The following is a 12,013-nucleotide window of genomic DNA, read 5'->3' as shown; positions in this document are numbered from 1 at the left end:
GGAGAGGAGAGGAGAGGAGAGGAGAGGAGAGGAGAGGAGAGGAGAGGAGAGGAGAGGAGAGGAGAGGAGAGGAGAGGAGAGGAGAGGAGAGGAGAGGAGAGGAGAGGAGAGGAGAGGAGAGGAGAGGAGAGGAGAGGAGAGGAGAGGAGAGGAGAGGAGAGGAGAGGAGAGGAGAGGAGAGGAGAGGAGAGGAGAGGAGAGGAGAAATCACTCGCCTCTCGATGAAATCCAGCGATCCAGGACGGAGCCTGAAAGTTCCTGGAGGCGCCTTTATGCCGGGACACTCGTGGCTTTGTCCGGAGGCGACAGGACCCGCTCCCTGTCGGGCCCTGCAGTCGCTCATCCCGTTGGGGAGGGGACCCGATCGGGACCGGAACCGGGACCATGACAGGGATCAGGACCGAGACTCTGACAGGGATCGTGACACGGGTCGGGATCGCGACAAGGGTCGGGACAGAGCGCCCCTCAGCCGCGGCCCCGCCCCCGCCCCTCAGCCGCGGCCCCGCCCCTCCGCCGCGGCCCCGCCCCCGCCCCTCAGCCGCGGCCCCGCCCCTCCCTCAGCGGGCCCTGCCCACAGCCAAGATGGCGCTGGCGGCCTCAGGCGGCGGCGGTGCCGCTCCGCGCACGCTGCCGGTGCTGCTGCTGCTCCTCCCGGGGCTGGCGGCCGGTCCCGCCGGGATGCTGCAGCCCCGGGACACCCCCTCCCGCGAGCGCAAGGAGCTCGGTGGCCTCTGGAGCTTCCGCGCCGATCTGTCTCCGGGCAGGGACGCCGGGTTCGCGCAGCGCTGGTACCGGCGGCCGCTCCGGCAGGTAGCGGGGAGCGGGGCGGGCGCTGCCCATCGCCGGGCACCGGCTGCGCTTTTTCCCCTCCGAACCGGGCTCCGGCCCGCTGTAGGGGCTCCGCTTCTTTCTTCCTCTCTTCCTCTTTCCCTGCCTTCTTCCCCACCGGGCTGGCGGAGCCGCTGCCGTTCGCCCCACGGTGCTGGCCCTGCCCGGGTTGTTCTTGAGGCAGTTCCTAATTAGCCGCCCCTGCTGGTGCCCCTGGTGCTGCTCCGAAGGCAGACACGGTTTGAATGAGCCCCATTCACCTCCACGTGTCCCGTGCTGCAGGAGCCTGGCACAGCGCTGAGCTTCCAGCAGCACAGAATCAGCAAAAATGTGCCTGGAAGGGCACTGGGGATTGTTTATTCCAAAGTTTCAGAGTGCTGGTAGAAAAGTTTTGGTGTGGCTGGGATCTGCTTGGAATTTAACTGTTTTTACCTGGCAGAAAAGAGTTATGGGATTTATGTATAAAATGGATAAATCGTTAATTGTTTCTGTTTTTAGCCTTTTGGCCGATTTTGTGGCTGGATTGTGGAAGGAGAAAAGAGCTGAAAGGCACTGTGCTGCTGGAAGCTTTGCAGAGGAGAGGAATCCTGAAACGTACCCCTTCAAAGAGAGGCTTAGATGAGTGCACTCAACCTGTTTTAGAGCTCAGAGAATCTCCCTGAAGGACACACGGGTTCTGGCCAGCACAGGCGAGGGTTTTCCTGCATCAGATACTAGAAAATCCTCTTGCCTGTCCCGAGGATCTTCCCACTAGGATTTTCTGATGAGGGCACTGGGCTCTGCAGTGCCACTGCTGAGTCAGCCACGCACATGATGCCCACCCTGGGTGCCCAGACCTTCCTCATTCCATTTCCTGAGGCTTCCTCAGGAAAGAAGCTGCAGAAGTCCTTTGTGCAACATCCTGAGTGCAGAAAATGCTGAAAATGAACAGCTCTGTTTGGCAACAGCATCTAGATTCCTCGACATTCAATGTACTGTGACACTGCCTCCCTCTAATCTTCACATTGGAATAAGCAACTGAATGGATTCTCTTGTAATCCCAAGGAATCTCTGTTGCTTTCACACAGTGAGAAAGGCTGAGCTGATCCCAGTCTCGACGGGGAGAAAAATGTCCCAAAATATCCATTACTGCCCAAAACATCTATTATTTTGTTACACTTTTACTACATCTCTTAGCTGACAAACAGCACCACGTGTGCTTTGTCTGTGGCACATTGTCCTGGAGCTGTGCAGGAGAAAATTCCCACTGAAACAACAACCTGGGCTTGGGTTTTTCCCTCCTCACCTTTCTGATTCCGTGATTCCAGAGCCATTAATAAAAACATTTAATTGTACAGCAGGAGTGGAAAAGAAAGGAGCAGCTGTTTCCTGCAGGAACAGGCAGGTTCCTGTGCCTGGTGCTAATTAGGGCTTGTATGGGGGCTGTGAGAGATCTCAGCAGTTTTTAAACAGCTTTTCCCAAGTATTTCCCCTTGGCAAAGGCATTGTAAGGCTGTCAGTGGAAGGGGACACCTCCAGCAGTAAAATTCCTCTTTTTAAAATCTCTGTTTTTTATCTTTTGCACGCAATTCCTGCCAGACCGGCCCCGTGATTGACATGCCGGTGCCTGCCAGCTTCAACGACATCACTCAGGACCCCAGGCTGGAGAATTACATCGGCTGGGTGTGGTACGAGAAGGAGGTGCTGCTCCCCGAGCGCTGGCTGCAGGGCGAGCCCGCGCCCAGGGTGGTGCTGCGCTTTGGGAGTGCCCATTACTACTCCATCGTGGTGCGTGCCTCGGGGCGTTGGCCCTGTGCTTCCTAAGTTAGGCTGGACTAAAAGCAAATGCGTCCCTGCCTCGATTTTGCATCCCCGTCTGAGATCGTGCCTGTTTTCCCCCAGCAAGGATGAATTCCAATTTCTGTTCTCTGATCCTGCAGTTTGGGATTGGTAACTAAACATTTCCCGATGAATGGATCTGCCCCACACTGTGTCCCTCAGAGATACACTTGATGTCACCCAGACCTAGCTCCCAGCAAAGGGAGATCCCTCAAAGATCAAGGTTGATCCCTCAAAGATCCTTTGAGGATCGAGAGCCCAGGTGTTCCTTGTAACTGGGCTTCCCTCCCCTGTGCTCTGCTGACCACAAAATCCCAACCAGCCATTTTTTGTGCCTTTCCTTGCAGTGGGTGAACGGGGTGCAGGTGGTGGAGCACGAAGGGGGGCACCTGCCCTTTGAGGCTGACATCAGCAGCGTGGTGCAGGGCAGCCCAGGCACCCTGTGCCGCATCACTGTGGCCCTCAACAACACCCTGACCCCCCACACGCTGCCCCCGGGCTCCATCCAGTACATGACTGACAAATCAAGGTGAGTTCTGGCGTGTTTTACTGCTGGGCTCATCCCAGGGCTGTGGGAGAGGGGGACTTTGTTCAGCTGCTGGTTCAGAAATCCCTCCACGGGGTTGTCTTTATGGTGGATTCGTCGGTGGAGCTGCGAGGAGTTTAAGCTGTGGTGTTGTGAGGAATCAGCAGTGAGTTATTGCATCTGTTTTGTGCACAGGGGGCTCAGATGGGTGATTTATCAAGTTGAATCCAGGGCAGGTTTGAGAAGCTTGGATTCAGCTGGGAGCTGCAAGTACCAGCTCTCCTGAAGGATCAAGATCTTCGTTAACTTCTTTGTTAACTGCAAAATCCTTCAGTGTAGCAGCTGACAGACAGATCCAGCCTGTCACAGAGATATTTTACATTATTTTTAATAGAGATTTTACATTATTTTTTTCATAGAGATATTTTTACATTATTTTGCACTGCCAGCATGCACATGCTGCCTTCAGCTGTGTATTGAAGTGTAATGCAACCAGTTCTCCTGTCTTGCTCACTCAGGTACCCCAAGAACTATTTTGTGCAGAACATCAGGTTTGATTTCTTTAATTATGCTGGGATCCACCGCCCAGTTGTGCTTTACACCACTCCTGCTGCCTACATCGATGACATCACTGTGACAACCACTTCATCAGACAGTGTTGGTAGGTCCAGAGCTCCCTCGGGCTCCAAATGGAGGTGCCAAGGGCAGCAGGGAAAATACCCTGCTCGAGTCTGATTGAATTTGTTTCCTGGTGGCTTTTCCTGGGGCTGAGCTGTCTCTTGCAGTCTCTGATTGTCTTTTGTTCCCTCTGAGCCAGGCACGGTGCAGTATCAGGTGTCAGTGGTTGGCAGCACAGCCAATTCCTTGTCCCTGAGTTTACGTGACCAAGAGGGGAAGGTGGTTGCTACAGGTGATGGCCCAGTGGGAGAGCTCAAAGTCCTCAACCCAAACCTCTGGTGGCCTTACCTGATGCACGAGAACCCTGGATACCTGTACTCCTTGGAGGTAAAGTGGCATTTCCTCCTCTGTGGGTGTGTTTAATAGGGTTAAGGCACTGCCATATGGCCCATCCTCTGTCCTCTCCTCTCACGGGCCCTGTGTGTGTGACCAGAGTGGCTCTGCTAATTAGGAAGTAATCAAATCAAGCTTTGGCAGCTTCTGAAGGGTCTAAAAGGGAGAAGAGCATTTCTGGAGCGTGCTCTGAGGTGCTGGCCCTTCACACTGAGTCCATCCCCTCTGGGGAGATGATGAGTTCAACAGCTGGAGCCTGGGAGGTTCTGTGGGAGGTGAGGATCAGTGGTGGTGTTCAGGTGCAGAAATCAGGGAGGATGAGCTGCTCTGGGTTTCCAGGGACTCAGGGTCACACCTGGGAGCAGGTGATGTGTCAGTCATTGCCTGGCATCAAGGTGCAGGGCACAGAAATGGCCCGGGGAGATGCCATGGGGAAAAGACACTGAAGTTTTTTGGGGTGAGCAAAACGTTTTTTGGGGTGTCATCCAGGGGCTCATTCTTCATCCTTCAGCTTCCACACCTTGGATTTGTATTTTTTGTTCAGTCAGACCTGGCTCCCCCGCCGAGCAGCAGCAGTGAGGAACAGGCTGTGTGCTGAGGCAGGGCTGGGAAGGGATGTGGGGCCAGAATGTCCCTCCCAGACAGGGGAGGGAGCCCTGGGCATCGGTGTGAGGATCCCTCCCGTTCCTCCCTGGACACGCAGGTGCAGATGCAGGCCCAGGTGGGCAGGGCTCTGCTGGAGGACGTGTACACGCTCCCCATCGGCATCCGCACCGTGCACGTCACCAGCACCCAGTTCCTCATCAACGGCAAGCCCTTCTACTTCCACGGCGTCAACAAGCACGAGGATGCAGATGTAAGTGTGGCACCCAGGGCCACCTCAGCTCACACTGCCGAGGTGGCTCCTGCGCTGCCTCCCCTCCCCTCTCCTCTCCGAGGGGCTGTTTCCTCACACCCTCCTCCCAGGCTAAGCGCTAAGGGGACACCATGCCCGGTCCTGCCACAGTCCTGCCATCCCTCAGGACACATGGATGTGCTGGTGGAGACACTGAAGCATCTCCCAGCCACAGCTTTCAGCCAGACATGCTGACAGTCAGTCAGTCTGCTGTGAGGGTGGGGAGGCCCTGGCACAGGTTGCCCAGAGAAGCTGTGGCTGCCCCATCCCTGCAAGTGTTCCAGGCCAGTTGGGCAGGGCCTGGAGCAAACTGGGCTAGTGGAAGGTGTCCCAGCCCGTGGCAGGGGGTGGAATGATATGAGCTTTAAGGTCCCCTCCAACCCAAACCCCTCTGACTGTGACAGTGGCTGTCGGGTTCCCCACCCCGGGCAGGGCTGGGGCTGGACCAAGCAGGGAAGCTGTGTTCACAAGGGCTGGTTGCTCTCTCCCCCCAGATCCGTGGCAAAGGCCTGGACTGGCCCCTGATTGTGAAGGACTTCAACCTGCTGCGCTGGCTGGGGGCCAACTCGTTCCGCACCAGCCACTACCCCTACGCCGAGGAGATCATGGACCTGTGCGACGCCTACGGCATCGTGGTCATCGACGAGAGCCCGGGGGTGGGCATCAAACTGCCGTAAGAGCTGCCCAGCACGCCCTGCCCTCGCTCCCCTGCTCCTCTCTCAGCTGTTCCCAAGTGTCCCATTACTATTTTTACACTTCTGCCCTCAGCGTCCCACCCGTTGTGCTGATAATGAGAGTACTTTGTTCTGTTTGGAAATCTCCCATTGCACCACCGGTGGTGCCTCATGGTGTTGGGCAACCAGAGGGCATTTTGCCACATTTTGCCACATGGCTCCATTAACAAGCCCAAACCACGGCCCTGAACTGTGCAGCAAACTTTGGGGAAATAGGGCAGAAGCCATCCTCAGCATCAAGGCTCTGCTGTGCCCAGAGGCTGAGTTTTCACAGGGAAAAGCAGAGGGGGTGGATTTTACACCCTCACCTCCCTCTGTGTTCCAGTGAGAGCTTTGGGAACAAGTCCCTGCAGCATCACCTGGCTGTGATGGAGGAGCTGGTCCGCAGGGATAAGAACAGGCCCTCAGTGGTCATGTGGTCAGTGGCCAACGAGCCAGCGTCAGAGCTGCCCCCAGCTGCTCACTACTTCAAGTAAGTGCCTCTGCTCCTCATCTCTTGGCAGATGATGCCTCTTCTTCCTTTGGGATGGCACATGCCCATCCTAAAGGGAAGGCAAGCATTTTTGGGAACCCTGGAACTGAACCTGTGGGTGCAAACTAAAATGGAACTGCTGCACGTGTGGAACTGATGCTCAGAACTGTCCTAACGTCTTGGTTCTGAACCACCAAGACTCCACAAAATTCCCAGGAGTCCACTTGGTTTCAGCATCTCTTCTTGAGCCAAGAGTTTAGTAAAACCAGACCTGATGATAATGGAATATTCCTCGTTAGCACTGGAAGATGAGTGCTGAATCATTTGAGATTTACAGCCAAGCTGTAAAATAACTGGCCTTTCATTCTGAACACAAGGTTCTGCAATTTGTGCTGCTTATTTGTTCTGTGGCTTCCCACTTCCAAGCCACTGCTTTGAGTCCCTTCAGCCCCCTTGGTTTATTTCTGAAGAGATTTAAGCTTTGGATAGCCCAGAGGCAGCTCTGTTATGGGCAGCAGGCTGTCCCTGGGAGCTGAGGTGCATGAAGAGAGAACTGTGAGTTTCATTTTTCAGGATGTTCCACCACCTCCTGCAATGCAGCAGAGCTTGACTCTCCCATTCTGTCCCATCTCCCTCACTCAGGGCTTCCTCAGAAACATCCAGCCTCTGCCTGCTGTGGCACAGGGCCTCAGGAACACATCCCAGGAGTTGTTCAGAAACTTCCCATTGCCCTTTTTACAGTTTTGTCCTCAAACTCAACTGTCCCTTCAACTTCTGAGCTGCTGGCACCACCCATGTGCCTGTGCTTGGTGTGCTTCCACTCTGCTCTTTTTCAGGTGGTGTGGCATGCACTTGGTGACAGATAATTCTCTTTATTTCTTTAAAACACTGGCTGCTAAATCAAAAGCAGCTCTGTCTGGGGGGTGGAAGGACAGAGAGCCTGGGGAGAGGGGGCTTTGCTTCTCCACACTGTTGTTGAACTCTTGCTTTACTGTTTGCAAACAGGACAGTGATAGCTCACACTAAAGCTCTCGACCCCTCCAGACCAGTCACCTTTGTGACAGATGCTAATTACGCTCTTGATCATGGTGTAAGTTTGCTTTATTTTCTAGCTTTTTCTTTTTCTTTTTTTTTTAATTCATACATTAAATTTCCTTCTCTTGTCACTTGTTTTATACTCCTTTCCTCCCATTCCTACCTAAATTTACTGGAGATATTTAGCAGGGAAAGGCTGAAAAAAAATATGTTTTTGTTTCTAGTAGAAATCACCTTATCCTGTAGTTGTAGTCCAGCTGGGAAAAAAAAAAAAAGGATCTGTAAGAGAGAACAATTCTTTGTGTGCAGGATTATGCCCCTGGATTCCATTAATATTGTCATGCTTTGCCGTGCCATTGATTGTGTTTACTAATGCTCAGGATTTTCACTTGCAATTAAGCCAAAGCTTAAACCTCTTTAAAATGCTCACAAGCCTTGTGGAAGTCTAAAGGAAGGAAGCTTTGCTTTAATTCCTGCTCTCAACTGCTCTAGATCTTCTTTGGCAGATGTCTGTTTGTGTTGAATAATCTAAAAGCTCCTTCAGCTCCACAATTAAAGCCCCAGAGCTGGATAAATAACCAAAATGCACTTTCCTTGGATTTTTGGGCCTTTCATAGCATGGACCAAGGATTTTTAACACCTGTATTTGTTTCCAGGGTAGATCCTTGTGCAATAATCACTTCTAGCAGGTGAGTTGGTGCTGCCACACAGCCCTGATTCAGGTTACACTTTGGATTTCTTGTGAAATGTCCTCTAATTAGCAGGAATGGCTGCAGCTCTGAGTTTTTTCCTCCCCACCGCAGAAAAGAAAACAATTCTCTGATGGTTTTAAATTTGAAGGAGCCCAGCAGGGATCTGCTTTTGGATATCCCATTCCCACTCTGCCCAACTGGAGGAGCTCAGGCAAACAAACCCAAAGAACAGATCTCACATACACTGATGTGATATTAGAACTTTTTTTTTTCTTTTATTACAAAACATGTTAAGAGAACATTGAACAAGTTACATACAACATCACTTTATTTTGAGGGGGCTTTGTGCCCTTTTATCACACTGTCCATGTGGTAGAAATGGCAAATAACTTGCAGAATGCTTTAGTCTTAGTATTGCACCATTGATGCACAAAATTTAGTTGCTAGTCAAAATATTTGACCACTCACTTGATAATCACATTCCAATACTCAAAAAGAAAAAGTACATCTAAATGTACCAGCAAGCCAGAGACATCTTGGAAACAAAAAAACTTCTAACAAACCTGAGAATGAAACATGTTGATCTTGTCTAACTCTTTGCTGTGACTTTCTAATCTGTAAGAAAAATGCCAAATTAATGCTCTTAGCTTATTAAATTTATATTTTTTTTTATTTTCTGGGAAAGATATTCTATTTGGAGGGCCTGAGTGAAGGGGGAAACAATTAATTCTATGTGTAATAAACCTGGATTCCATTAAATGAACCCAAAGGAGGATTTAGATTTACAAGAGAAGGTTGAAGTCTGTGCCAAAACACTCTCACCTTGTTTTTTGCAGGCTCCCTATGTGGATGTGATTTGTGTGAACAGCTACTTCTCCTGGTACCATGACCCAGGCCACCTGGAAGTGATCCCACTCCAACTCACAGCCCAGTTTGAGAACTGGTATAAAACCTACCAAAAACCCATTATCCAGAGTGAATATGGAGCAGACTCAGTGCCTGGACTGCACAGTGTGAGTGCTGTGGTGTTTGCCAGATGGAAACAGCTCTTACAGGGCAGCAAAATGTAACTGGGAGAGGCTGGCACCACTGGGCCTGGCTTTGCTGGGAGATGCTTTAGCTGGGAGTGTCCAAAAAGCTCCAGGATTGGGATCCTGCTCCACCAAAACAAGTGAGCTTTGCCACTCACTTTGTCTCCTAAAGAGGACTCCAAAATCTGTCCTTGGCAGTGCTAGAAAAGGCTTAAATGAAAGCAAACCCTGGAGAATGGAGGTTCCTGGTGCTGTTCCATGCAGGGGGGTGGCACTCCTGTCCCTGCCATGACAAAGGCCACCAGGGGAATTGGCCCTGGGAATACCTGGAATTTTGTGTTTGCTAATGGTCCCAACAGCCGCGTTAATGCAGCACAACTCAGAGAGCAGGCAGCCCCAGAGTTTCTGTTCAGGAATAGCTCTCAGGCAGTGGGATTGGGATTGTTTGTGCCCTGAGCCTGTTCTCCTGCTGCAGGACCCCCCCATGATGTTCACTGAGGAGTACCAGCAGGCCATGCTCAGGGAGTACCACTCTGTCTTTGACAAGAAGAGGAAGGAGTACGTGATTGGGGAGCTCATCTGGAATTTTGCTGATTTCATGACCAATCAAGGTGAGCTTTTATTTATATTCTAAACACCTCTCCATCCTCCCTGGGAATTTAGTGGTTGATGCCACACAAACACTGTGCTGAAGGGTAGGACAAAAGGCCCTCTGTTCACCAGGACAGAGCACAGCTGGTTTTGTCACAAAATCCAGCATGACCAGAGCCAAGAGGGAAGGTCCTGCCTGTGCTTAATTCACCCTTTCTCCTGCAGAGATGCTCCCAGGAACATGAGACAAGGGAAGCTTGTGAGGGACCCAGATTGCTCCTGGTTTTTGGCCACCCTCAATTCAGAGCTTCAGGCAGCTGTCAGGGACATCTCACTTGCTTCCAGTGTCACCTACAGCTGCCCTGGGAACAGAGCACCTTAAATAATCATAATTTATTGGTAGAGGTTCAGCAGTAGAGGAGCAGATGCCACATGGGCACGCAGCTATCTCACCATGACACTCTATCCATTATTAATAGATAAGTGCAGTAGTCACAAAGGAAGGGAAATCCCTTCATTTACAGTGCAGTCTCACAGAAATTGAACAATCACAACCCAGATCTGATACCTGCAATGGCAGTCAGGGAGAGGGAGGAACAGCACTGAAATACCCTGCAGAGCACCAGGACAGGCATTAGAAAGCTCAGTGATGGCAGTGGCCAGAAAAGCAGCATCAAAGAGGACTGAGAACATGTAGACAGGGTCAGACACAGATGCAGTTCCAGTCTCTCTGCGTGTTGCAATCCTTTTCTCTAATTTCCTATGGAGATAGAAACAGGCAGAAAGGAGCCAGACACCACACAGGACAGTAAACAGGCATCACCTTTTCCTCCATCCAGTCTGAAGGTGGAGCCAATCTACAGCAGCTGTAACACTGATCAGTGGGCACAGCCCAGGGAAGTGTCCCAGCTGAGCACTGTAAAAACAGGGACCTGCAGCTGGATTGCTCTGTCCCACCCACGGCTCCTGCCAAGCTCCCCTGCTCCACCTGGCTCTGCAGAAGAGAGTGCAGAGGTCTCTTCCACCTGGCCTCATTTAGTACCTACATTGTAACAGCTCACAGCAGGGCCTGGAAGAGCTTGGTTTATACATTTCTTTGTTTTCTAACTTCTCTGCAGGGACCACACGAGTTCTGGGGAACAAGAAAGGAATCTTCACCCGCCAGCGCCAGCCCAAAGCCGCTGCGTTTGTTCTTAGGGACAGATACTGGAAGATTGCAAATGAATCAAGCTGTCTTCCTCCTGTAATAACATCACATTCCCTCTTCCTAAAATGAAAACAAAGGGCTTAGTGGCTGGGGATTATGTTGAACTTGTTATTAAATCTCTGTTTAAATAAGTTTTATGCCTGATTCAAGTCTTGCAAGTCCAATGCGATTTCTAGTCCACCTGAAGTAGTTACTGTGATGCAAAGCAGATCAGAAACTTTTGTTTCCTCTGCTCAGCCATGTCTGGAGGCTTCTTTTTTCCAGGCAGGAAAACAAATATTCACTTTCAAGGAGCTGAAGTTAAGAAATCCTGACTGAGGTATCTGTTTATGGCAAAAAAAAAAAAAATTACAAATATTACATGATACAATTCAATGCTGAACTTAAAAAACAAAATCTAAGTTACTCTAAATGAACGTCACATCCCTCTAAAGCAAATGAGGTTTTCCAGTTAAACTCCCCTAAGAGTTAACACTATTGAGATCACAGCAAACTGTCCACAGGATTGCAGAGGAGCACAGTTGGTGCAGCTGCTCTGGCCTGGCAGGATGGATGTGTGAGAAATCCTGAGCATTCCCAGCAGCCAGGAAGGGTGTGAACCACCCAACACACTCCAACAGAGTTTGGAATTCCTGTTCCAGCAGCAAGGTGGAATGTTACAGAGAGAGGGACTACATCAACTCAACTTTAAATCTATTTATTTTACAGTACCAAAACTGCCCCTGTCAGACACAAACTGTGTCCAACAATGCCACTTCCAGTGTGGAAGGGCTTCCTTCATATTAAATGTCACCACAGGAAGAGCAGCCCAGAGGGAAATTCTGTTCCAAACCTTTCTGAGAGTGGCCTGAAGCCCTCTGGGGCAGGGCCAGGTGTAAATCCCTGTGCTGCTTCAGTGCTGTCCCTTTGGGGCTGCACACCAGCCTTAGGCCAGGCTTTAGCCTGGCATGGATCACAGCAGCACTCACAGCAAAACTCAGAATATTTAGTCTGTAAACCTCCCAGTGCTGTCCCAAAAGCAGCATCACAAGGAGCAGAACAACAAAACCAGAGGCTCCCAATGCATTTGGGAAGTTACAATTCTGGAGTTTCATTACTGAAATTCAGATTCTGGGTGAAACTGCTGCCATGACTCCTGTTCTGCAGCTGCCTCTGGGCGAGTGGCTCAGGGAA

At 51.0% G+C, this 12,013-nt stretch overlaps 1 protein-coding gene across 1 annotated transcript; it reads left to right on the top strand.

Annotated features, from left to right (window-relative positions):
- Positions 1-576: 576 nt before the first annotated feature.
- On the top strand, positions 577-10,971 carry GUSB (glucuronidase beta). The gene is made up of 12 exons (XM_053995381.1): positions 577-810; positions 2,407-2,595; positions 2,994-3,175; positions 3,691-3,833; positions 3,990-4,177; positions 4,887-5,039; positions 5,573-5,751; positions 6,138-6,284; positions 7,290-7,374; positions 8,848-9,024; positions 9,518-9,653; positions 10,752-10,971. The coding sequence occupies exons 1-12, from the start codon at positions 583-585 to the stop codon at positions 10,907-10,909; spliced, it is 1,965 nt and encodes a 654-aa protein (XP_053851356.1). The 5' UTR covers positions 577-582; the 3' UTR covers positions 10,910-10,971.
- Positions 10,972-12,013: the final 1,042 nt, after the last annotated feature.

The sequence above is a fragment of the Vidua macroura genome, chromosome 20, assembly GCF_024509145.1.
Source record: "Vidua macroura isolate BioBank_ID:100142 chromosome 20, ASM2450914v1, whole genome shotgun sequence".
Classification (NCBI taxonomy): domain Eukaryota; kingdom Metazoa; phylum Chordata; class Aves; order Passeriformes; family Viduidae; genus Vidua; species Vidua macroura.
The sequence above is the reverse complement of the archived record's forward strand: the minus strand, read 5'-3'. Positions and strand labels throughout refer to the sequence as shown.

Bases quoted from the DNA above. Each gene is read 5' to 3' on its own strand.
- GUSB (XM_053995381.1), top strand. From the start codon at position 583: ATGGCGCTGGCGGCCTCAGGCGGCGGCGGTGCCGCTCCGCGCACGCTG. The intron at 811-2,406 runs GTAGCGGGGAGC...AATTCCTGCCAG, and splicing joins ACCGGCGGCCGCTCCGGCAG to ACCGGCCCCGTGATTGACAT. The intron at 9,654-10,751 runs GTGAGCTTTTAT...ACTTCTCTGCAG, and splicing joins TGATTTCATGACCAATCAAG to GGACCACACGAGTTCTGGGG.